General features: G+C 38.5%; 1 protein-coding gene across 1 annotated transcript in view; it reads right to left on the bottom strand.

Moving 5' to 3' along the window:
- ALG6 (ALG6, alpha-1,3-glucosyltransferase) overlaps positions 1 to 24,298 on the bottom strand; it is a 68,082-nt gene that overhangs the window by 31,038 nt on the left and 12,746 nt on the right. The window contains exons 3-5 of the mRNA XM_011940949.1: positions 9,169 to 9,253; positions 3,907 to 3,996; positions 1,721 to 1,809 (exon numbers count right to left, since the gene is read on the bottom strand). Coding sequence (XP_011796339.1) covers positions 1,721 to 1,809; positions 3,907 to 3,996; positions 9,169 to 9,253 — 264 coding nt within the window. The remainder of the gene's footprint in view (positions 1 to 1,720; positions 1,810 to 3,906; positions 3,997 to 9,168; positions 9,254 to 24,298) is intronic.

A 24,298-nucleotide genomic window follows, 5' to 3' on the forward strand; every position in this document is an offset into this window, starting at 1 on the left:
CCCTTCCACCAACGCTGATTGAGAATTCATTAACACAAGGTTCTTGCCCCACTATGGACAAGTCCTTTACACAGTCAGCCCTTTCCAGTTCCTTCAGCTGTGACTAATTTCAACTGCTGTATTGCCAAGGAGTCTCTTAACTTTCTCTAACAAATTCACATATTTAATCAATCAGATGTATCCAACATTCTCTCTTTGTTCTGACTTGGACTTAAAAATTAAAAATATTCAAAGCAAGGAAATATTTTTTTCCTCAATCTATATACTCTAAATTTTCTAGCATAAAGAATAACTGAAATGTAGTGATGTGTAAGAAAATCTTCTTAAAATGGTAGTCTTTATTGAAAAAATATAAACTTCTGCTAATTAATGCATATAAAGAGCTTGAGAAACCCAAGTGAGGAGAAAACTGAAAAAAAATACTAAAAAAAAAGAAAAGAAAAGCAATTCATAATTTTCAACATGCAGTCCTTTAGAACAAAGAAAAATGTATACCTAAGTTCTTCAGATGTATAACATAGCTGTCTAAAGAGCTTATTTTTTTCTTATACCTCACTAAGTATAGTGTTGAGAAAAAGGTAAGTGACAGTAAACTGTCTGCAATCTATCAATATGTTCAGCTCCAAATGCCACATTAAAGACGACTCTGACAAACTGGAACACACCCAAAGGACTGGTCAGACAGAGACCTCAAAACCATAATCACATTTAACAAACTGCTCATCTAAGGAAAAGCTGACGTATATAGGAATCTTTAACTTAGAGAAGAGGTGACTTCAAATTCCTGTAGGATGTTAGGGACATAAGGGATCAGACTTGTTCTCTGTAACCCTGGAAAACAGAATCTGTAATGACTGGTGCAAGTTCAATTTAGGAGGGTCATTTTTAATGACTGGAGCTCTATGAAAACAGAATAGACTGTCTCTAAAGGTTGTGAGTTTCCTGCAAGTATAGATGTTGGTTCAGAAGCCAAATTATCACATGGTGAGTTTGTGGTTCAGAAAGGATTAAAGCATTGGAGGGGAAAGGGCAGTGGTGTGGGAGAGGGAAAGACAGGCAAAACAGGTTATCTCTTGGGCCTAACATTCCATGACTGGATGAATTGTAAGGAGAACAAACTCTGACTACATTTACACTAATTAAGGAAAAGGACTGGGCTAGCATTAAAGCATAAGTCATGTAAAGCTTTTAAAGAATCTAAGCTTATTACTTTCAAACTCCTGCAACAGCACACACAGACGCTCAATAAACATTTGTTGAGTGGATTATTGAATTTAGAAACTGCATAACTACACAGATAACAACTGCAAGGTTTGCTTTAAGAAAAAATGAAAGAGATTTAGAATTAGGATATTAAAGCACACCCTAAAAATCTAAAGATTCAATTTATAGCTATCTGACCTCAAGTAAAGCTATTTGCTTCATTTAACTGTGCCTCACTCAGTTTCCTCAGCTTAAAATAAGAATAATAGTATTTATCTCACTTGGGTGTTCAAAGAATTAAGTCAGATAAAAAATGTAAAGCACCCAGAATTATTCCTTTCTACTCTTTCATGTTTTAACTTACATATACATTTGGTCTTGGATCATGTATACAAATATATGTGTATGTGTAATTGCACAATTTTAAAGTCAGTAAGAACAATAATAGTACCTTTACTAGTTTGTCCAAAAATTTTAAAAAATCAAATTTTACATCCAATACCTATTGCACTTTTACCTGTTGTACGCATGAAGAGCTTATGTGCCTGACTCTCATATCCACGTGACGTATGGAGAGCAATCCAGTCTGGATTTATAAACTTTGCCCTGCAAATCAAAGCATATATACAGATACTTCATTCCTCATAACATTTAGCAATAAAGATATTTAAAGATGTATGAATTTATTAATATTTTGAGAATTGGCCATTTCTCTTATAAAGCAACAGAGTCGATGCTTAAGTTTTACTCTATTTAATCATGTGAAACTGACTTAAGCTATAAAAAAAGCATCTGCATTGCTTATCTTCCAACAAAACTATGTAAGGTGTAACTACAAGCCCTATCTTCACAGTTCTTCCAGTGTAAAAACAATCTGGCAGGTCACATTTCATGTACTAAACACATACTTTGTAAAAAGCAATATGCTAGTGTTGATCAGAGGATCACGTTTATAACTATAATATTTTAGTTATCATAACAATTGGCTACAGTAAACAGTTATAATAATCATAAATCATTACATAAAACTAAACACAATTCTTAAAGATAAATGAAATTTTAAACCATATCACAATTACCCTGAATACTGTAATGATGTTTGAGAGTTTATTTTCAATCCATGAAGCTTATTTTTGCAAATATGAAATATACTCATAACGACACTGCAAAACGACATTTCAATCAACAATGGACCATATGTAGGACAATGATCCCATAAGATTACATTACCATTTTTTACTCTAGCTATGTGCTGATATGTTTAAATATACAAATATCATTGTGTTACAACTGCCTACAGTATTCAGTACAGTGACATGCTATACAGGTTTGTAGCCTAGGAACAATAGGCTATGCTATAGAGCCTAGATATAGTAGGCTATACCATTTTGCCTCCTAAAGTACCCTCTATGATGTTTGCACAATGATGAAATCACCTAACCATACATTTCTCAGAATGCATCCCCATCGTGAAGTGACATACGGCTGTAAAGTTGAAATTAGACAAGGAAGATGAGTTCACGCGATATTTGAAGAGGTTCCTCAAATTTTTGCTGACACACTTCAAATCTAAGATGGAATACCACTACAGAGTAGAACCGGGTCTCTACAAAAACAGAAGTTCTTCATCTTCTATAACTATTCAATTTCTTTAAAAGGATGAGGAATTCCCATTTTGATCTTAAATCACAAATGAAACACTATAGTTATTCTAGTTTCTAACTTGACAGATTAGTCAGTAACCATTTGGATCTATATTTTTCATTTACTTTGAGCTGTTCCAGAAAAAAAAAGTTCTTATACACAACTAACACATATTAGATATATTTCTCAGTAGTTCACACGTACGGATAACATCTCTACTTCAAAACTAGTTTTTTTGCATTTCTTGCGAGATGTCCTCCAAAAAAATTATAGAAATGTTCAAACTTTGATAGTTCTTTTTTTTTTTTTTTGAGATGGAGTCTCACTGTGTTGCCCAGGCGGGAGTGCAGTGGCGTGATCTCAGTTCACTGCAACCTCTGCCTCCCAGGTTCAAGCGATTCTCCTGCCTCAGCCTCCCAAGTAGCTGGGACTACGGGCATGTGCTACCATGTCTGACTAATTTTTGTATTTTCAGTAGAGACGGGGTTTCACCATGTTAGCCAGGATGGTCTAAATCTCCTGACCTCGTGATCCACCCACCTCAGCCTCCCACAGTGCTGTGATTACAGGTGTGAGCCACCATTCCCGGCCGACAGTTATATCTTAAAACCCATTTGTAATATACAATAGCAGCGGCTGGGTGCGGTGGCTCATGCCTGTAATCCCAGCACTTTGGGAGGCTGAGGTGGGCATATCACTTAAGGTCAGGAGTTTGAGACCAGCCTGGCCAACATGGTGAAACCCTGTCTCTACTAAAAATACAAAAATTAGCCGGGCGTGGTGGCGGGTGCCTATAGTCCCAGCTACTCAGGAGGCGAGGCAGGAGAACTGCTTGAGCCTGGGAGGTGGAGGTTTCAGTAAGCCAAGATTGCACCACTGTACTCCAGCCTGGGCTATGGAGCGAGACTCCGTCTCAAAAAAAATTAAAAAAAAAAAAAAAAATACAATAGCAGCTATAAGCAATCTCTCCTCTAGTCAAGAAAGCCCCATCACACTGCTTCTTACTAAATCTGCCAAGGGCATAAAAATTTAGAGTTACATTAAGAAAGAAAAACTTACACATATGCACATAGGAGACTATGATAAGCTGTAAGAGGTGGGTAATCCAATCCCCAGTACTGTAAATTGTTATCACTGCTGTTAAAATACCTGAAAAAAAAAGAAAGAAGAAAGCACCATTCCGTTAGTCAATATTCAAGAAGTAGACTTATAATTTAACATCATTTATTTAAGCTTAATAATGTAATTTACTAATTATTAAGCTATTAACAATTAAGCCATGTCAATAGACACAAACCAGGACTCTCCTAGGCAAACTGGGATTTACTGTCATCCTATTATTAGTAGACTTCATCAATGACTAACACTTATACAACAAAAAATATGCAACAACAAAAAGAATAGTACTGTTTGCAACCAATTCAACCAACGTGTAATGAGAGCCTCGTTACATGCAAGGTTCTCTGAATTTTAGGAAGACAACTAGGTCTAACATCCACAAATTGATAGGCTCCTCTGGTTGGCCAGAATGTGAAGGAACTATACACAATTATCATGACTCAAGGAATAAAAATTAAGTTAACATAATTTCTTAATCATGTCCTTTATAACTAGGCAGCTTCTTCTTCAATTTATTTTCTCAATCATAAGAATACTTTACAACAGTGGAAGCCAAACTATATAACCTACAAATAACCATTGTTCATAAGCTTATTTCTTTTTGAGACGGAGTCTTGCTCTGTCACCCAGGCTGGAGTGCAGTGGTGCGATCTCCGCCCACTGCAACTTCCGCCTCCTGGTTTTTTTTTTAAAGCGATTCTTCTGCCTCAGCCTCCCAAGTAGCTTTGATTACAGGCACCCACCACCAGGCCCGGCTAATTTTTGTATTTTTAGTATAGACGGGGTTTCACCATGTTGGCCAGGCTGGTCTTGATCTCCTGACCTCAAGTGATCCACCCGCCTCGGCCTCCCAAAGTGCTGGGATTACAGGTGTGAGCCACCATGCCTGGCCTAACTTATTTCAAATGGGTCACAATTCCTCACTGTCACAATCTCCTACTTTTTGAATTAAAAATATTTCTTTAAATTAGCATTCAACATGATCCCATCAAATAACTTATTAATCATCTTCGGAAGGTCTACTCTTCTTAGTGTTGGCTACATAAAACATAGGTTTGTATGGAAGAGATGGGGATTAAAATTATCAAGGCATGCTAGACAGCCAAGACATCTGGGCATAGAGGACTACAGTATGGTACAGCTGGTGGCCACTGTCCCTCCAGAAACATCCACGTGAACAATCTTGGGTTCCATGTCTGGCTGGGACTTGAAGCCAAGAGGCAGCGAGTCTAAGAATCTCTGAGTTAGTTGGAGCCCCTTTTGGCAGCTTGAATCTGGGAAACTGGGCCAGGCAAATAATGGAGACCAAAGGACCCACTTGTCTAGACAGAGATACCTGAAGACAGGCACCAATTGTGTCATTTCCAAATTCATGTTACTACATAGCATAAAGTTTTATTGTATCAGCCTCAGAGCTATTGAAGCATTGAGTTAAACAAGTAAAGCTGTAAGGTCAGTGACTGCCACAAAGTGCTCAATAGTAGTTCCAATTGGCTGCTAGCCACAAAACAACTAAGATGGATACAGCAATGGAAAACCATCAAGTAATTCAAGAATCACATTTTGTCCAATACAACTTGATTTGGTTTTCAGCTTCTGAAAATAGACAAAACCTATTTTTTCATTTAGTTTAACCTTGAGATCCACTGGAGATGAGTAGAAGAGGCACTGACAGTAAGCTGTAAGCATGCAATGATATATACTAAAAATAAAGTGATTGGTTGGATTAGGAGGAAAAAAATCCAGGGTTTATAACAGTGCTCCCCTTTCTTATGGAAATTCATAAAGTAGAAGAAAGAGGCATAAAAGAAGATAGCTTAAAAGTGTTTCATGTAAAGCATCAAAATATATCAGTAGGAACAAAGCAATTAATTGATACTCCTGCTTTATATACTAATATATATATAATTTTTTTTTTTTTTGAGACAGAGTTTCACTCTTGTTGCCCAGGCTGGAGTGCAATGGTGCAATCTCGGCTCACTGCAACCTCCGCCTCCTGTGTTCAAGCAATTCTCCTGCCTCAGCCTCCTGAGTAGCTGGGATTACAGGCATGTGCCACCATGCCCGGCTAATTTTGTATTTTTAATAGAGATGGGGTTTCTCCATGTTGGTCAGGCTGGTCTCGAACTCCTGACCTCATGATCTGCCCGCCTTGGTCTCCCAAAGTGCTGGGATTACAGGCATGAGCCACTGCGCCCGGCCTTACTTTAGATATATTAATACCTGAAAAGTTGTCTAAATACGATTTCTACATTGAAATGCATTTTCCCACTGAACATCTCAGTATATATTTAGTACGTAAAAAGAAAAAACTGGCTGCTACACAAATTATAAAATTACATTCAGGAGTGTTACCATTAACTTTAAGACGTAGTTTTCTCTAACAACCCACAGAGTCATAATTGGTATTTTTATTTAAAGAAAAAAAATTTTAACTTGAAACAGTTTCAAAGTTACAGAAAAGTTGCAAGAACAGTTCAGAGAACTTACATATATCAAAATTTATAAAGTCTTATAAGACAACAGACACCATTTAAAGAACAAGACAAGAACAAACAGAAAAAAGACTTCTTTTTATACACTCATACACACACATGAGGAAAATGATTAAAGTGTACAATACTGTTGTGGTAGAGAGACTTTAATGTCACCACGGAGAACACCATCTCCTGGTGTTCAGACCCCTGCATGCGTACAATTCCCTCCCCTTGAGTGTAGGCAAGACCTGTGACTTGCATCTAACTAATACAATATGGTAAATGTGACAGGATATCACTCTTGTGCTTCTGTTTCACGTATACGTAAGATTCTGTCTTGCCAGCGATATACTAGACAGAATGCCTCTCACTGACTTTAAAGAAGCAAGCTGGCATGTTTTAGTGCATGGCCATGTTGGAGAAGCCACATAGCAACAAATGGCATGTGAGCTATAGGAGCCAAGAATGGCTCCCAACAAGAAACTGAAGCCCTCACTCTTGCAAATGCAAGGAAACAAATTCTGCCAACAGGCTGAGGAAACTTGGACCATGGATCCTTCTCCAGTTGAGCCTCTGATAAGTCTGCAGCCCAGCTGACACCTGGATGATAGCCTTCTGAGACTCTGAGCAGAATACCTAGCTAAGCTGTGCCCAAACTCCTGATCTAAAGAAACTGCGATAATAAATGTGTGTTTAAGCAATGAGCATTTGGGGGTCATTCATTACACAGCATAGAAAATTAGTGGAACTATTTAAAAATCATACAAATCATTACAAAAATGATCATCCATTACAAATGCGGGGGAAAGAAATGAACAAGAAATTTTGAAAAGAAATGTAATTATCAATAAATATGTTAAAAGATGCTCAGGTCACAGTTACTCAAGGAAATGCCAATTTTAAAAGTCTGGTATTGTTAAATGTTGGTCAGGGTATGTAGAAAGAGATATTCTGGTGTCACTTTAGAGCTTCCACTTCTAGGAATCTACCTAGAAAAAATGTGCACATAAGAAAGAGATTTTATTTAATCATTCCCCTACTAAGAGACATTTAAAGTGCTTCGGGTTCCTCTTCCATTGAAACACTCCAAACTCTGACGAGGGAATGGGACAAACTATCAATAGAAAACTCAATATTAAGTTCTTGCATAAAACTCTCTGATAAAGGGCCTATATAAAAGCAGTAGCCAAAGCAGTCAACAACATAATATGAACAGTTTATATAGCCAGTCTCTAAGAGAATAACCTACCAGCCATCTAGTAAGTCAATAAGTAATGTCATCACTGTTATCAGCATATGTTTAATAAAAATGACACAGGCATGAATTTCTGATGCTATAACCACAGCTAACATTTATTGAGAGTTCATTACATGCTAGGGACTGGCCTAAGTGCTTTACATGTATCATTTTATTCAGTCCTCACAATAACCCAGTGAAATATGTAGTCTATTATTTTCATTCTACAAGTGATAAAACTGTGGTTGAGAAAGTTAAATAATTTGCCAAAGGTCACACAGCTAATAAATAGCAGAGCTGGGATCTGAACTCAGACAGTCTGACTCTAGCACCTACACTCTTTACCACCAAGCTACTGCTATTTTATACTTCAGGTAGACTTGTATATAAAATTAAGGTTAATCACCACTGCTCAATTATGATAGAGAGCAATAGTAATTAACAAAACTTTCTATAAAGTTCTCTGAGTTCTGAGAAACAGAAGGTTCGCTACATACTGTATCATAAAACCAGTGAAGGGTAGAGCTGACCTCCTCCTTCATAATACAAAGAGAAAGCTACAGAAATGAGACCATATGAAAACGAACGCCTAAGCCGCACATGGTGGCTCACGCCTGTAATCTCAACACTTTGGGAGGCCAAGGTGGGTGGATCACGAGGTTAGGAGTTCAAAACCAGCCTTGCCAAAATGGTGAAACCCCGTCTTTACTAAAAACTACAAAAATTAGCCAGGCGTGGTGGCAGGTGCCTGTAATCCCAGCTGCTTGGGAGGCTGAGGCAGGAGAATCGCTTGAACCTGGGCGGCAGAGGGCGCAATAAGCTGAGATCGCACCACTGCACTCCAGCCTGGGCAACAGAGTGACACTCCATCTCAAAAAAAAAAAAAAAAAAGAAAGAAAACGAACACCTAAATACTCATTCCTTCCACAAATTTTTATTGAGGGTCTACAATGTGCCATGCCCTATACTAGATGCAGGGTATTCAAAGGTGAACCAAAAGGACATATGTGAAATTTTCAGAGTTGAAAACAAGTCCTATTATTGTAGACTTCTCCCTTTGGTCCCCTTTGCAGCTCTGCAAATTCAGCCATCAGCTACGGCCAAAGCTCTCTTCTATTTTTATCTATAGTTACAAGCATAGTGATCTTTTGGGAGAGAAACAGTGGATGAGGGAACAGGGAAGAAATGTTTTTAGCCTATGATGGTGCTTTCATAATTTATGTCCAGAGGACATATAGATATTCAGAGTTTTATCATCAACGTTGTAGTTCAGCATCATAGCCCACCTAACTAAGTATACGAATTAACTTTCAGGACTATCAAATTTCAAGACAGGCCTACCAAATGCAAGGCAATACATATGTGGCACCAGTATGCAAGAGATGAGGATGTTCAAGATGAAGAAAATAGCGTGTTGTCCTTTTAAATATTTTCAAACAATCCATATTAACTATGATAAACAAGAAAACCAAGTTAAAATTATCATACCACTGTTTGACTGGTAAATTAAAAGTAATTTCTTGCCAGTGTCTCTGGGCTTCATAATCACCGAACATAGGTGGTTTTCCAGCACCTAAGATCAAAGGTAAAAAGAGCAAAACAACAATGTACTTTAGTATTATCAGTGATTTTTATTTCCTTATGAAAATTGTCTAAATTAAGGCAGTGTAGGTTACAGAAAGAACACAGGAGTTACCGAGAAAGTCAGAGACGTGAAGTCTGAATCCTAGCACTGCTGGCACACTCCTGGAGTGACACGGGCAAATTACTTCATCTCCCTAAACTTCAGCACATTAAAAACAGGATCAGTACAACTTCCCTACTGAGGACTACTGGAATAAATAAGATAATGGATATAAAATGCCCAGCATAGTGCCTGGCATGCAGAAAACATTCAATAAATAGAAACTATTGTTAACATTACAATTATCCCTCAGTATCTGTGGGGGATTCATTCCAGGACCCCCCACTACCACAGATACCAAACTTCATGGATGCTCATCCCTTATATAGTATGCCATAGTATTTGCATGTAACCTCTGCTCATTCTCTTGTATACTTTAAATCATCTTTACATTACTTATAATATCTAACAATGTAAAATGCTACATAAATAGTCGTTATACTATATTGTTTAGGAGATAATGACAAGGGGAAAAAACCTACATGTTCAGTACAGGCAAAATCATCCTTTTTTGTTTCCTGAATATTTTCAATCTATGGTTGGCTGAATCCACAGATACAGAACCCATGGATACAAACGGCTGACTGTACTTAATAATAATTATATCAAAGTTTATTTTTACTTCATAAGGCTGTCAACTATACTGCCCAATATGTATCATAAAATGGTAACACGAGTATCTGTATTTTACAAAGGACTTTTTTTTTTTTGAGCCAGGCTGGAGTGCGGTGGCACAATCTCGGCTCACTGCAACCTCCACCTCTAGGGTTCAAGCGGTTCTCATGATTCAGTCTCCCAAGTAGCTGTGATTACAGGCGTGTGCCACCACAACTGCCTAATTTTTGTATTTTTAGTAGAGACCGATTTCACCATATTGGCCAGGCTGGTCTCAAACTCCTGGCATCAAGTGATCTGCCTGCCTCGACCTCCCAAAGTGCTGGGATTATTGGCGTGAGCCACCATGCCCAGCCATTACAAAGGACTTTTACAATCTATAAATAAGGTCAAGTATAGAGTCAAAAACAGACTATATGTTACAAAGACATTAATTAGATCAGGCTTTGCTGTCAAGTTGTATAAAAACTGTTGCTTTGTGGTTTGATTATTTTAATTTCAAAATTGCAAATAAGGGATAATGGATTTGTCATAACTAACACTTGATAGTGCTTACTATATGCCAAATACAACAAACCTATGAAATAGGTATTATCTGGCCAGGTGTGGTGGCTCACACCTGTAATCCCAGCACTTTGGGAGGCCAAGGTGGGTGGATCACGAGGTCAGGAGCTCAAGACCAGCCTGACCAACATGGTGAAACCCTGTCTCTACTAAAAATACAAAAATTAGCCGGGCGTAATGGCGCGCTCCTGTAATCCCAGCTACTCAGGAGGCTGAGGCAGGAGAATCGCTTGAACTCAGGAGGCGGAGGTTGCAGTGAGCCGAGATCACACCACTGTACTACAGCCTGGGCAACAGAGCGAGACGCCATCTCAAAAGAAAAGAAAGAAAGAAAGAAAAAGATATAAAGGTATCTCAATTTAGTAAAGAGTAAACACCCACTCACTATTTAACTAACAGTTGACTACAAAATTGTGAGAAGGCCCAAAGAGGTACAGTATAATCACAGCTTTTTAAACTGGCATGTAAGGTAAAAATCACATAGAGTCAAATGTACTAATTAACCCATTAGGAAGGTGTGCCATATTGAAGAATGACATATTATTGCTCACTGAAATCCAATCCAGACTTCCTCCAGTTTTAGAACATTACATGAAGTAAAGCGTTTGTATTTGTCGAATTACACCAATATTCTTTAAACATATAATCTCTAAGAAGATATTCCCAGTATGAGACAATCATGGGAAACGCAGATTAACTTTTCTATAGCATATATACATTGAGTGATTTGCACAGGAAATTAACCATAGTATACACACGTGTGTGTGTCTCTGTCTCTCTATATCTCTGAAAGAAGCATGTCTTATTAAGCTTTATAGTCTCAGAATGTAATAGCACCTAGTAGATTCTCAATGCCACCCTCATAGGTTATCAGGGAATGTTAATACAGCAAGGACGTTTAAGTTCAAAAGACTTGAGTTTTTGAGTCCCTGATTTTTCACTTACTGATCTGCAACATTAATTTGTGATGGCAGACCGATTAATTTTGCTGAGGCTGCTTTAACACAGTGCCATATATGAGTTCTTACCCAAAAACATCTTTAAGTTACTATTTGGCTTTCGAAATTCAGAGTTTCTGTTCATGCTTCTTATTCCATATTTTATACATTTTTCTATCAACTCATATCCAACCTTCAAGCATCATCTGAAATCCTAAATCTTCATGAAGCCTTCCTTTAATTCATAAATTAAAAACATATTGATCACTAATTATGGATTTCTCATAATATTTATACTTTCAGTTACCATATGTTTTATCATATGACTATACTATTTCTTAATTGCTACCGAGATAAGAATTTTATATCCTATAGGCAGAGAAACTGATTTTCCAGTGTCCAAAGGAAATATTGCTAGGCATATAGTACATTAAAAGCTTGCTTAATTAAACTGAAGAGGAAGAAAAACCTACAATAATAAAATTTTCTTAAGAAAAGAATTCCCCAAAGAATTAATTGCATTTTTGCATGTGTATTCTTTGGCTGGGGGGTGCGATGGGGGCAGGGAGGGATATAAGTTTCTATTTTAAAGAATACAACCATTGAATATGGCTTCTTTGGGGGTGGAAAGGAGTTGACTTTTCTTTTTATTTGTTTTGTTTTTGCTTTCAATCCACTGGGATAATAAAACTCTGAGAGAATCTTAAGTAATTTCCTATACCTGAAGAAATCCAACTATCTAGATTTTCTGAAATTGCTCTAGACTTGTGGTCAATGTGGAAGAATTTATTACCATTCTCTAACAAATAGAAGAATGGATAATGACTCTCTTTAGGGTTGGGAAACCAGTTCCTATCCAGAGTCTGACCTACTTCAATAAATTCAGCTGACACTGGCTATGAAATTAGTACTTAAGTTTTTAAAACTGCTAAAGTGCCCTTAAAGCAACCCAGAAGGACAACCCAACTGTACCTATGGGAGCTTCACTTGGGAAGGGCAAAAAGGATTCCTTCCACAGTGATTAATTCTACAAATTCATTTACATAAGATTCAGAATTACATAAAGAAAACACACTAATGTATATTTATTCAGCTTCAATTCTGTCTCATTCTCAGAAAAATGGGCTTAAGCACTACTTAAACGTTCATTTTATTAATTGCTGAACTATTCATAATTATGTTTGAATTTTAAAAACAAGTGGTTTTGGCCTGACGCGGTGGCTCATGCCTGTAATGCCAGAACTTTGGGAGGCCGACACGGGTGGATCACGAGTCAGGAGATCAAGGCCATCCTGGCTAACACGGTGAAACCCCGTCTCTACTAAAAATACAAAAAATTAGCCGAGCATGGTGGCGGGCGCTTGTAGTCCCAGCTACTCGGGAGGCTGAGGCAGGAGAATGCCGTAAACTTGGAGGCAGAGCTCTCAGTGAGCCAAGATCGCAAGACCGCACTCTAGCCTGGGCGACAGAGCGAGACCCCATCTCAAAAAATAAGTAAATAAATAAAATAAAAACAGGTAGTTTTGTTGTTAACAATACCTACTAACTGCCTTTAAATTAAAATTTTAAACATTTTAGAGACGAGAATTTGGCTAAAATTTTCCATGATGAAATCTTCCTTTTGGCAGGGTTTGGTGGCTTATGTCTATAATCACAGTACTTTGGGAGGCCAAGGCGGGCAGATCACCTGAGGTCAGAAGTTCAAGACCAGCCTGACCAACATGGTGAAACCCCATCTCTACTAAAACTACAAAAAGTAGTGGGGTGTGGTGGCACGTGCCTGTAATCCCAGCTACTTGGGAGGCTGAGGCAGAAGAATCAACTGAACCTGGGAGGCAGAGGTTGCAGTAAGCTGAGATCACGCCATTGCACTCCAGCCTGGGTGACAGAGCAAGACTCTGTCTCAAAAAAAAAAGAAAAAAAAAATCATCTTTTTATATATTCCATAGCAATGGATAAGTAGAAAGAAACAAGCAGTTAAACAGAACACAGTCATACTTTAGTAATGACTGATGTGCTACAAAAACCGATTCTCTACAAAAACTGATGTGCTACAAAAACTGACTTTCTCCTCAAACAGTCAATGCAGCTTTGGGGAAAAAACGTTATTAAAATAAAATAACTCCCCGGCTCGTGTTGCCATTTGCCTTAAAGATGCTGGTAACACTTTGGATCAAGTATAGAGGAACTGTGAATCTCTACAAGAAACGGTAAATATGGGGGGGAGGGGGGAGGGATTGCATTGGGAGTTATACCTGATGTAAATGATGAGTTGATGGGTGCTGACGAGTTGATGGGTGCAGCATACCAACATGGCACAAGTATACATATGTAACAAACCTGCACGTCATGCACATGTACCCTAGAACTTAAAGTAAAAAAAAAAAAAAAAAAAAAAAAACAAAAATTAAAAAAAAAAAAAAGAAACGGTAAATAATCAATACTAAAATCAAAATTTTTCTACTCCCCATGGATTGTTTAAAAGCAACAAGCAGTATTTATTCAATATTTTTAGGTCTCTGAAAATTAATGTATATAAGCATCTCTAAAAACGTAAGGGATAGAAATTTCAGAAAAAATTAAATTACAATAATATACATAAGCCATTTTCCTAAATAATACATACAGTTCCAAAGGAAGAATAATGCATTGATGCTAAGCAAGCTAACCTGAGTTTCCACACTTGAGTATGATGGAGTTGTGAACATGCAACTCCAAAATACAGCACCTTGGCATATCGAATATTTTAAGCTAAAGGAATTTGAGGAAGGGCAGGTGTAGGAAGAACTGACCATCCCCTGAGGCAGATCATAGAATCCTCATGTGAGAGATGCCCTCCCTATACCCAGAGAAAAGAAGCATCCTTATCCCCAAAGGTGAAAGGATACCCAAAGGAACCAAAATGAACAGGCTTTACCAAGTTTCCCCAGTTTACTACTCTTGACTCATACCCTATTGTCCTATCACATTTTCTACAACTCTTCACCCTTCATCAAAGTTAGTATAAAAACATTCAGGTTTAACTGTTTCTTCGGGTCTTCATTTCCTTCTGAAGGCTTCAAACTTATATTCAACAAATGTGTATGTTTTTGTCTTGTTAATCTGTCTTTTGTTACATGGGCACAGTAGAGAACCTAGAAGGACAGAAGGAAAATGTATGTTTCCTCTCCTGTAAGTGCTTCTTAATTACAATCTTAAAACAAGATAAGCCAAAAGCAAACTAAAATAAGTATATTAAAAAAAAACAAACTATGACAGAGGAAGCAGAGCAGGATGGCCAAAGAGAACCCTCCGGCGACTGTCCCCCTGGCAGGAACACCAAATTCAACAACTATCCCCACAAGAAAGTACCTTCATGAGAACCAAAAATCAGTTGAGCAATCACAGCACCTAGTTTTAACATCATATCAAGGAAAGACGCACTGAAGAGGGTAAGAAAGACAGTACTGAATTGTCAACATCACTTCTCCTCCATTCCCCAGCAGCTGCATGGCATGAAGAGAGAATCTGTGTTTGGGGGAGGAAGAATGCGGTGACTGTGGGACTCTACACTGGAACTCAGTCCTGCTTGTCACAGCAGAAAGCAACACAGGGCAGAATTCAGCTGGTACCTATGGAGGGAGCATTTAGGCTAGTCCTAGCCAAAAGGGAATGGTCCATCCCAGTAGTAAGAACCTGAGTTCCAGATGGGCACACCACTGTAGGCTAAAGCACTCTGGGGTCTTAAATAAACTTGAAAGGCAGTTTAGGCTACAAGGAATTCCTAGGCAAGTCCTGGTGCTGTGCTGGACTCAGAGGTAGTGGACGTGGGGTGCACATGACCTAGTTAGACACCAGCTGGGGCAGCCAAGGGAGTGCTTGCATCACCCCTCCCTCAACCCCAGGCAGCACGGCTTGCTCCTCCAGGAGAGACTCCTTCCTTCTGCTTAGGGAAAGGAGATGGGAGAATAAAAGAGAACTTTGTCTGGCAACTTAAATACCAGCTCTGCCACAGCAAAATAGGGTACCAGGCAGAGTTCTGACTTCCCCATTCCAGGCCCTAGCTTCAGGCCACAATGGAGCAGAGCACCAGGCAGACTCCTGGAGTCCCAGATTCCAGGCCTGGCTCCTGATTAAGATTCCTAACTCCAGGCCTTGGCTCCCAGACAGCATTTCTGACCCAACACAGGCTGTGGGTTGGGGAAGCTACCACCCTAAAGGAAAGGGCATAAGCCTGGCTGGATTCAACACCTGCTGACGAAGAGCCCTTGGGCCTTGAGTGAACATCGGCAGGAATCAGGCAGTGACTGCTGCAGGCCTTGGGTAAGACCCAGTGCTGTGCTGGCTTCAGGTCTGATGTAGCACAGTCCCAATGATGATGGCCACATGGGTACTTATGTCACGCCTCCTCCAGCTTCAGTCAGCTCAACACGGAGAGAGAGACTCCATTTCTTTTGGGGGAAAGTAAGGGAAAAGAACAAGAGTCTCTGTCTGGTAATCCAAGTAATTCTCTCAGATTTGTTACCCAAGACCAACAAAGTGGTACCTCTATGAGCCTGCAAGAGTCACAGTGTTACTGGGCTTGGGTTGCCCCCTAATGCAAATATGGCTGCAGAGACCATGGATGACAATACTCAACTCCCTATGAATACTTGGAAAGCCTTCCCAAGAAGGATGGATACAAACAAGCCCAGACTGTGAAGACTACAATAAATACCTAACTTTTCAATATCCAGATGAATATCCACAAGCATTAAGACCATCCAGAAAAACATGACCTCACCAAAGGAACTTAGTAAGGCACCAGCAACCAATCTCAGAGTGACAGAGGTATGTGACCTTTCAGACAGAGCATTCAAAATAACTGTTTTGAAGAAACTCAAAAAATTCACGATGTAACAGAGAAGGAATTTAGAATCCTATCCTTAACAGAGATGGAAATAATTTTTTAAAATCAAGCAGAAATTCTGGTGCTGAAAAATTCAATTGACATACTGTAGAATGCATCAGAGTCTCTCAACAGCAGAACTGATCAAGCAAAAGAAAGAAGTAGTAAGCTCGAAGGCAGGCTGTTTGAAAATATACAGTCAGTGGAGACAAAAGAGAAAAAAGAAGGACAAGCGAAGCATGCCTAGCAGATCTATAAGACGGCCTCAAATGGACAAATCCCAGAGCTTTTGGCCTTAGCGAGGGAATAGCGAGAGAGAGATCAGGGTAGAAAGTTTATTCAAAGGGATAATAACTGAGAACATTCCAAACCTAGAGAAAGATATCAATAGTCAAGTACGAGAAGGTTATAGAACACCAAGCAGATTTAATGCAAATAAGACTACCTCAAGACTTTTTAACAGTCAAACTCCCAAAGGTCAAGGATAAAGAAAAAATCCTAAAGGCAGCAAGAAAAAAGAAACAACATACAAAGGAGTTCCAATACATCTGGCAGCAGACTTCTCAGTAGAAGCCACACAAGCCAGGAGAGAATGGCACAACATATTTAAAGTGCTGAAGGAAAAAAAAACTTTTATCCTAGAATAGTATATCCAACAAAAATACCCATCAAACATGAAGGAGATATAAAGATTTTCCCAGACAAAAAAAGCTGAGGGATTTCATCAACACTAGACCTATCCTACAAGAAATGCTAAAGGGAGTTCTTCAACCAGAAAGAAAAGGGCATTAATGAGCAATAAGAAATCATCTGAAGGTACAAAACTCACTGGTAATAATAAGTACACTGTCATTAAGGTTTGTAAACTACCCATATCTTGAGTAGAAAGACTAAAAGTTTACCCTATCAAAAATAATAACAATAACTTTTCAAGACATAGACAGAATAAAATATAAATAGAAACAACAAAAAGTTACAAAGCAGGGGAATAAAGTTAAAGTGTAGAGTTTTTGTTAATTTTCTCTTTGCTTATTTGTTAGTTTTTACAATCAGTATTAAGTAATCATTAGCTTAAAATAATGAGTTATAAGATGTTATTTGCCAGCCTGGGGAACATGGCCAAACGCCCATCTCTACAAAAATATAAAAAATTAGCTGGGCATGGTAGCGTGTGCCTATAGTCTCAGCTACTTGGGAGGCTGAAGTGAAAGATAACCTGAGTCTGGAAGGTGGAGGTTCCAGTAAGCCAAGATCACCTCACTTAGGCCAGGTGCGGTGGCTCATGCCTGTAATCCCAGCACTTTGGGAGGCCAAGGTAGGCAGATCACTTCAGGTCAGGAGTTCGAGACCAGCCTGGCCAACATGGTGAAAATTCATCTCTACTAAAAATACAAAAAAATTAGCCAGGCACGGTGGCATACACCTGTAATCATAGCTACTCTGGAGGCTGAGGCAGGAGAATCGCTTGAACAGTCTGTTGCCTACAAGAAATATACTTCATTTGTAAAGACACACATAGACTGAAAATAAAAGGATGGAAAAAGATATTCCATGCAAATGGAAACCAAAAAGAGCAGGAGTAGCTATACTTGCATCAGACAAAACAGATTTCAAGACAAAAGCTATAAAAAGAGACAAAGAAGCCAGGCACAGTGGCTCACACCTCTAATCCCAGTACTTTGGGAGGCCAAGGCGGGCGGATCACCTGAGGTCAGGAGTTCAAGACCAGCCTGGCCAACGTGGCAAAACCTTTTCTTTACTAAAAATACAAAAAGTAGCTGGGCGTGGTGGTGCGAACTGTAGTCCCAGCTACTTGGGAGGCTGAGGCAGGAGAATCGCTTGAACTCAGGAGGCAGGAGATTGCAGTGAGCCGAGATCACGCCACTGTACTCCATCCTGGGCAACAGAGCAAGACTCCGTCTCCAGAAAAAAACAAAAAAAGAGAAAGACAAAGAAGGCCATTATATAATGACAAAGGGATCAATTCAGCAAGAGATATAACAATGGTAAATATATATGCATCCAGCACTGGAGCACCTAGATATATAAAACAAATATTGTTAGAGCTAAAGAGAGAGTCTCCAATGGGGTAACAGCTGGAGATGTCAACTTCAGCACTGGACAAATCATCCAGACAGAAAATCAATAAAGAAATATCAGACTTAATCTGCAGTGTGAACTAAATGAACCTATCAGATATTTATACATTTCATGCAATGGCTAGAGAATATACACATTCTTCTCCTTGGCACACAGATAGACCATATGATAGACTACAAACAAGTCTGAAAAAATTCAAAACATTGATATCATATCAGGTATCCTTTTTAACCACAATGGAATAAAACTAGAAATCAGTAACAAGAGGAATTTTGGAAACAGTACAAACACATGGAAATTAATCAATACGATCCTGAATGACCAGTGTGCCAATGAAGAAATTAAAAAGAAAAATTAAATATTTCTTGAAACAAATGAAAATGGAAACACAACATACCAAAACCTATGGGATATGTGAAAGCAGTACTAAGAGGAAAGTTTATAGCAATAAGTGCCTATGTCAAAAAAGAGAAAAACTTCAAATAAACAACTTAATGATACATCTTAAAGAACTAGAAAAGCTAGAGCAAAATAAACACAAAATCAGTAAAAGAAATAGTAAAGATCAGAACAGAAATAAATGGAAATTGAAAGTTAAATGAAACAAAAAGTTGGTTTTTGAAAAGATAAACAAAATTGAAACACTTTTAGCCAGACTAGGAAAAAAAGAAAGAAGACTCAAATAAATAAAATCAGAGATTAAAGAGGAGACATTACAACCGATACTGCAGAAATTCAAAGGATCACCAGAGACTACTATGAGCAATTATATGCCAATAAACTGGAAAGACTAGAAGAAACTGAAAAATTCCTAGATACATACAACATACCAAGACTGAACCATGAAGAAATCTAAAACCTGAACAGATCAATAACAAGCAACGACATCAAAGCAGTAATTAAAAGTTTCCCAGCAAAGAAAAGCCTAGAACCTGATGGCTTCACTGTTGAATTTCACCAAACATTTAAAGAAAAAGCCTAATATCAGTCCTACTCAAACTATTCTAAAAAATAGAGGAGGGAATACTTCCAAACTCATTCTACAAGCCTAGTATTCCCTAATAACAAAACCAGAAAAAGACATATTTAAAAAAGAAAAAAAATAAAACTACAAGTCAATGTCCCTGATGGACATTGATACAAAAATCCACAACAAAATACTAGCAAACTGTATTCAACAATACATTAAAAAGATCATTCATCATTACCCCACAGATAAATCCCACAGATGCAAGAATGGTTCAACATATGCAAATCAATCAATGTGGTACATCAAATCGACACAATGAAGGACAAAAACCATATGACCATTTTGATTGATGCTGAAAAAGTATGTGATACAATTCCACATCCCTTCCTGACACAAACCCTCAAAAAACTGAGTTTAGAAAAAACATACCTCAACACAATAAAAGCCATATAAGACAGACCCACAGCTAGTATCATACTGAATGGGGAAAAACTGAAAGTCTTTCCTCTAAGATCTGGAACAAGACAAGAATGCCCACCTTCACAACTGTTATTCAACATAGTGCTGTTAGTCTTAGCTAGCGCAATCAGACAAAAGAAAGAAATAAAGGTCACCCAAACTGGAAAGGAAGAAGTCAAATCATCCTTGTTTGCAGACGATATAATCTTATATTTGGAAAAACCTAAAAACACCATCAAAAAACTATTAGAACTGTAAAACAAACTCAGTAAAGTTGCAGCATAAAAAATCAACATACAAAAATCAGTAGTATTTCTATACGCCAATGGTGAACAATTTGAAAAAGAAATTTTAAAAATCCCATTTACAATAGCCACAAATAAAATTAAATACCTAGGAATTAACTAAAGAATAAAAGATCAGGCCAAACACAGTGGCTCAAGGCCAGGCATGGTGGCTCATGCCTGTAATCCCAGCACTTTGGGAGGCCGAGATGGGCAGATCACAAGGTCAGGAGTTCAAGACCAGCCTGGCAAACATGGTGAAATCCTGCTTCTACTAAAAATAATAATAATAATAATACAAAAATTTGTTGGGTGTGGTGGCATGCGCCTGTAATCCCAGCTACTCAGGAGACTGAGGCAGGAGAATTACTTTAACCTGGGAGGTGGAGGTTGCTGTGAGCCAAGATCATGCCATTGTACTCCAGCCTGGGTGACAGAGTGAGACTCCATCTCAGAAAAAAAAAAAAAAAGAAGTAAAAGATTTTAATAAAAACTATAGAACACTGATGAAAGAAATTCCAAAAAATGGGAAAATATTCCATGTTCATGGATTGGAAGAATCAAGATCATTAAAATGTCTATTCTACCCAAAGCAATCTACAGACTCAATGCAATCTCCATCAAACTACCAATGACATTCTTCACAGAAATAGAAAAAATAATCCTAAAATTTATATGGAACCATAAAAGATCCTAAATAGTCAAAACTATCCTAAGCAAAAAGAACAAAACTGGAGGAATTATATTATACTGACTTCAATTTTACTACAGAGCTATAGTAACCAAAACAGCATGGTACTGGCATAAAAACAGATACCTAGACCATGGAACAGAATAGAGAACCCAGAAACAAATACACACATCTACAGTGAACTCATTTTTGACAGAGGTGCCAAGAACATACAATGGGGAAAAGAGAGTGTCTTTGGGGGGAAATTGGATTATCTATATGCAGAAAATGAAACTAAACCCCTATCTCTCATCATATACAAAAATCAAATCAAAATCGATTAAAGACTTAAATGTAAGACCTCACACTACGAAACTACTACAAGAAAACATTGGGGAAACTCTCTAGGACATTGGTCTGGGCGAAAATTTCTTGAGTAATACCCTATGAGCACAAGCAACCAAAGCAAAAATGGGCAAATGGGATCCATCAAGTTTAAAAGCTTCTGCACAGCAAAGGAAACAATCAACAAGGACAGAACCCACAGAATGGGAGAAAATAAGTGCAAACTACCCATCTGACAAGGGATTAACAACCAGAATATATAAGGAATTCAAGCAACTCAATAGGAAAAAAAATCAAATAATCCAATTAAAAAATGGGCAAAAGATCTGAATACACATTTTTCAAAAGAAGACATACAAATAACAAACAGGCATATGAAAAGGTGCTCAACATCACTGATCATCAGAGAAATGCAAATCAAAACTACAATGAGACATCATCTCACCCAGGTAAAATGGCTTTTATCCAAAAGCCATTTCTATATGCAGAAAATGAAACTAAACCCCTCTCTCTCATCATATACAAAAATCAAATCAAAATCGATTAAAGACTTAAATATAAGACCTCACACTATGAAACTACTACAAGAAAACAATAATGAATGAATAATGAATGCTGGTGAGGATGTGGAGAAAAGAGAACCCTTGTACACTGTTGGTGGGAATGTAAATTAGTACAACCGCTATAGAGAACCGTATAGAGGTTCCTCAAAAAACTAAAAATAGAACTACCATAACATCCAGCAATCTCACTGCTGGGTATACACCCAGAATAAAGGAAATCCATATATTGAAAAGATATCTCCACTCTCGTGTATATTGCAGCACCGTTCACAATAGCCAAGATTCGCAAGCAACCTAAGTGTCCATCAGCAGACGAATGCATAAATCAAATGGATTCAGCCATAAAAAAGAATGAGATCCTGTCACTTGCAACAACATAGGTGGAACTGGAGGTCATGATGTTAAGTGAAACAAGCCAGGCACAGAAAGACAAACTTTCAATGTTCTCAATTATTTGTGGGAGCTAAAAATTGAAACAACTGAACTCTTGGAGATGAAGAACACAATTATGGTTACCAGAGGCTGAGAAGGATGGGTGGGGTGGGGAAGATTAATGGGTACAAAAATATAATTACACGGAATGAGTAAGATCTAGTATTTGATAGCTCAACAGGGTGACTGCAGTCAACAATAATTTATTGTACCATTTTAAAATAACTAAAAGTATAAATGGAATGTTTATAATACAAATAAAGAATAAATGCTTGAGATAATGAATACCTCATTTACCCTAATGTGATTATTACACATTGTATGCCTGTATCAAAATATTTCATGTTAGCCAGGTGCAGTGGTATGTGCCTATAGTCCTGGCTACCTGTAAGACTGAGGTAGGAGGATCACTTGAGCCCAGGGGGTCAAGGCTGCAGTGAGCCATGATGGCACCACTGTACTCCAGCCTGGGTGACATAGTGAGACACTGTATCTAAAAAGTAAAATAATGGCCAGGCATGGTGGCTCATGCCTGTAATCCTAGCACTTTGGGAGGCCAAGGTAGGCAGATCGCCAGGAGTTCAAGACCAGCCTGGCCAACATGGTGAAACCCCATCTCTATACAAATACAAAAAAATTAGCAGGGCATGGTGATGAGCACCTGTAATCCCAGCTACTCGGGAGGCTGAGGCAGGAGAATCACTTGAACCCAGAGACAGAGGCTGCAGTGAGCTAAGATTTCACAACTGTACTCCAGCCTATGTCTGAGCACAGGGCAACGGAGTGAGACTCTGTCTCAAAAAAATAAAAAGAGGCTGGGCATAGTGGCTCATGCCTGTAATCCCTGCACTTTGGGAGGGCAAGGCGGGTGGATCTCCTGAGGTCAGGAGTTTGAGACCAGCCTGGCCAACCTAGTGAAACCCCAACTGCTAAAAATACAAAAAACTAGCCAGGTATGGTGGCACGCACCTGTAATCCTAGCTACTCAGAAGGCTGAGGCAGGAGAATCGCTTGAATTCGGGAGGCGGAGTTGCAGTGAGCCGAGATCGTACCACTGCACTCCAGTCTGAGTGACAGAGCAAGACTCTGTTGCAAAATAAATAAATAAATAATAAATAATCAGCTGGGCACTGAGATGGGCAGATCACTTGAAGTCAGGAGTTCCAGACCAGTCTGGTCAACATGGTGAAACCCCCATCTCTACTAAAAATACAAAAATTAGCTTGGCGTGGTGGCGCATGCCTGTAGTCCCAGCTACCTGGGAGGCTGAGGCAAAAGAATTGCTTGAACCTGGGAGGCAGAGGTTGCAGTAAGTCGAGATGGTACCACTGCACTCCAGTCTGGGTGACAGAGCGAGACTCCATTTCAAAAAATAATAATAAAATTAAAAATTTTAAATAATAAAAATATAAATAAATAAATAGTTTTTTAAAAAAATCTCATGTGACCCATGAATATGTACATCTACTATGCACCCATAAAAATTAAAAGCAAAAAACTTTTAAAAAACAACAATAAAAGAAATTATGAGCTGGGAGCAGTGGTACAAGCTAAGAGATTTTACAATATATAAAAATGATGCATTTCTAGTGGGAGGCTAGATGGGAGGACCACTTAAGGCCAGAAGCCCAAGGTTATAGTGCCTGATGATCACACCCTGTAAATAGTCACTCTACTGCAGCTTGGGCAACACAGTGAAAACTCACCTCTTAAAAACAAAACAATACAAATTAGGATACCAAAAATAGTATTTTAATCAACAGAAGGAAAAATATCTCAGCAGAACCACAGATGTTATTCATTAATTCTCCCAACCTCCAATGACACATAAGTTCCTCACACGTGAATGCTAAAAATGTTATATTCTTTATGATGGGTTTGAGTTCTATAATGGAATCCCCTCCCGTCCCCTCCCTTTCTCTCCCCTCCTTCTTTTCTTTTCTAACAGGGTCTTGTTCTGTCACCCAGGCTGGAGTCCAGTGGTGTGATCACAGCTCACTGCGGCCTTGACCTTCTGGGCTCAAGGGATCCCACCTCAGACCCCACTATCAGTAGCTGGGACTATAGGCACACGCCACCATGCCCACCTAATTTTTGCTTTTTTGTTTTTTTTTTTTGTTTTTTTTG

This window comes from Colobus angolensis, unplaced genomic scaffold (assembly GCF_000951035.1).
Source record: "Colobus angolensis palliatus isolate OR3802 unplaced genomic scaffold, Cang.pa_1.0 Scaffold102, whole genome shotgun sequence".
Lineage (NCBI taxonomy): Eukaryota > Metazoa > Chordata > Mammalia > Primates > Cercopithecidae > Colobus > Colobus angolensis.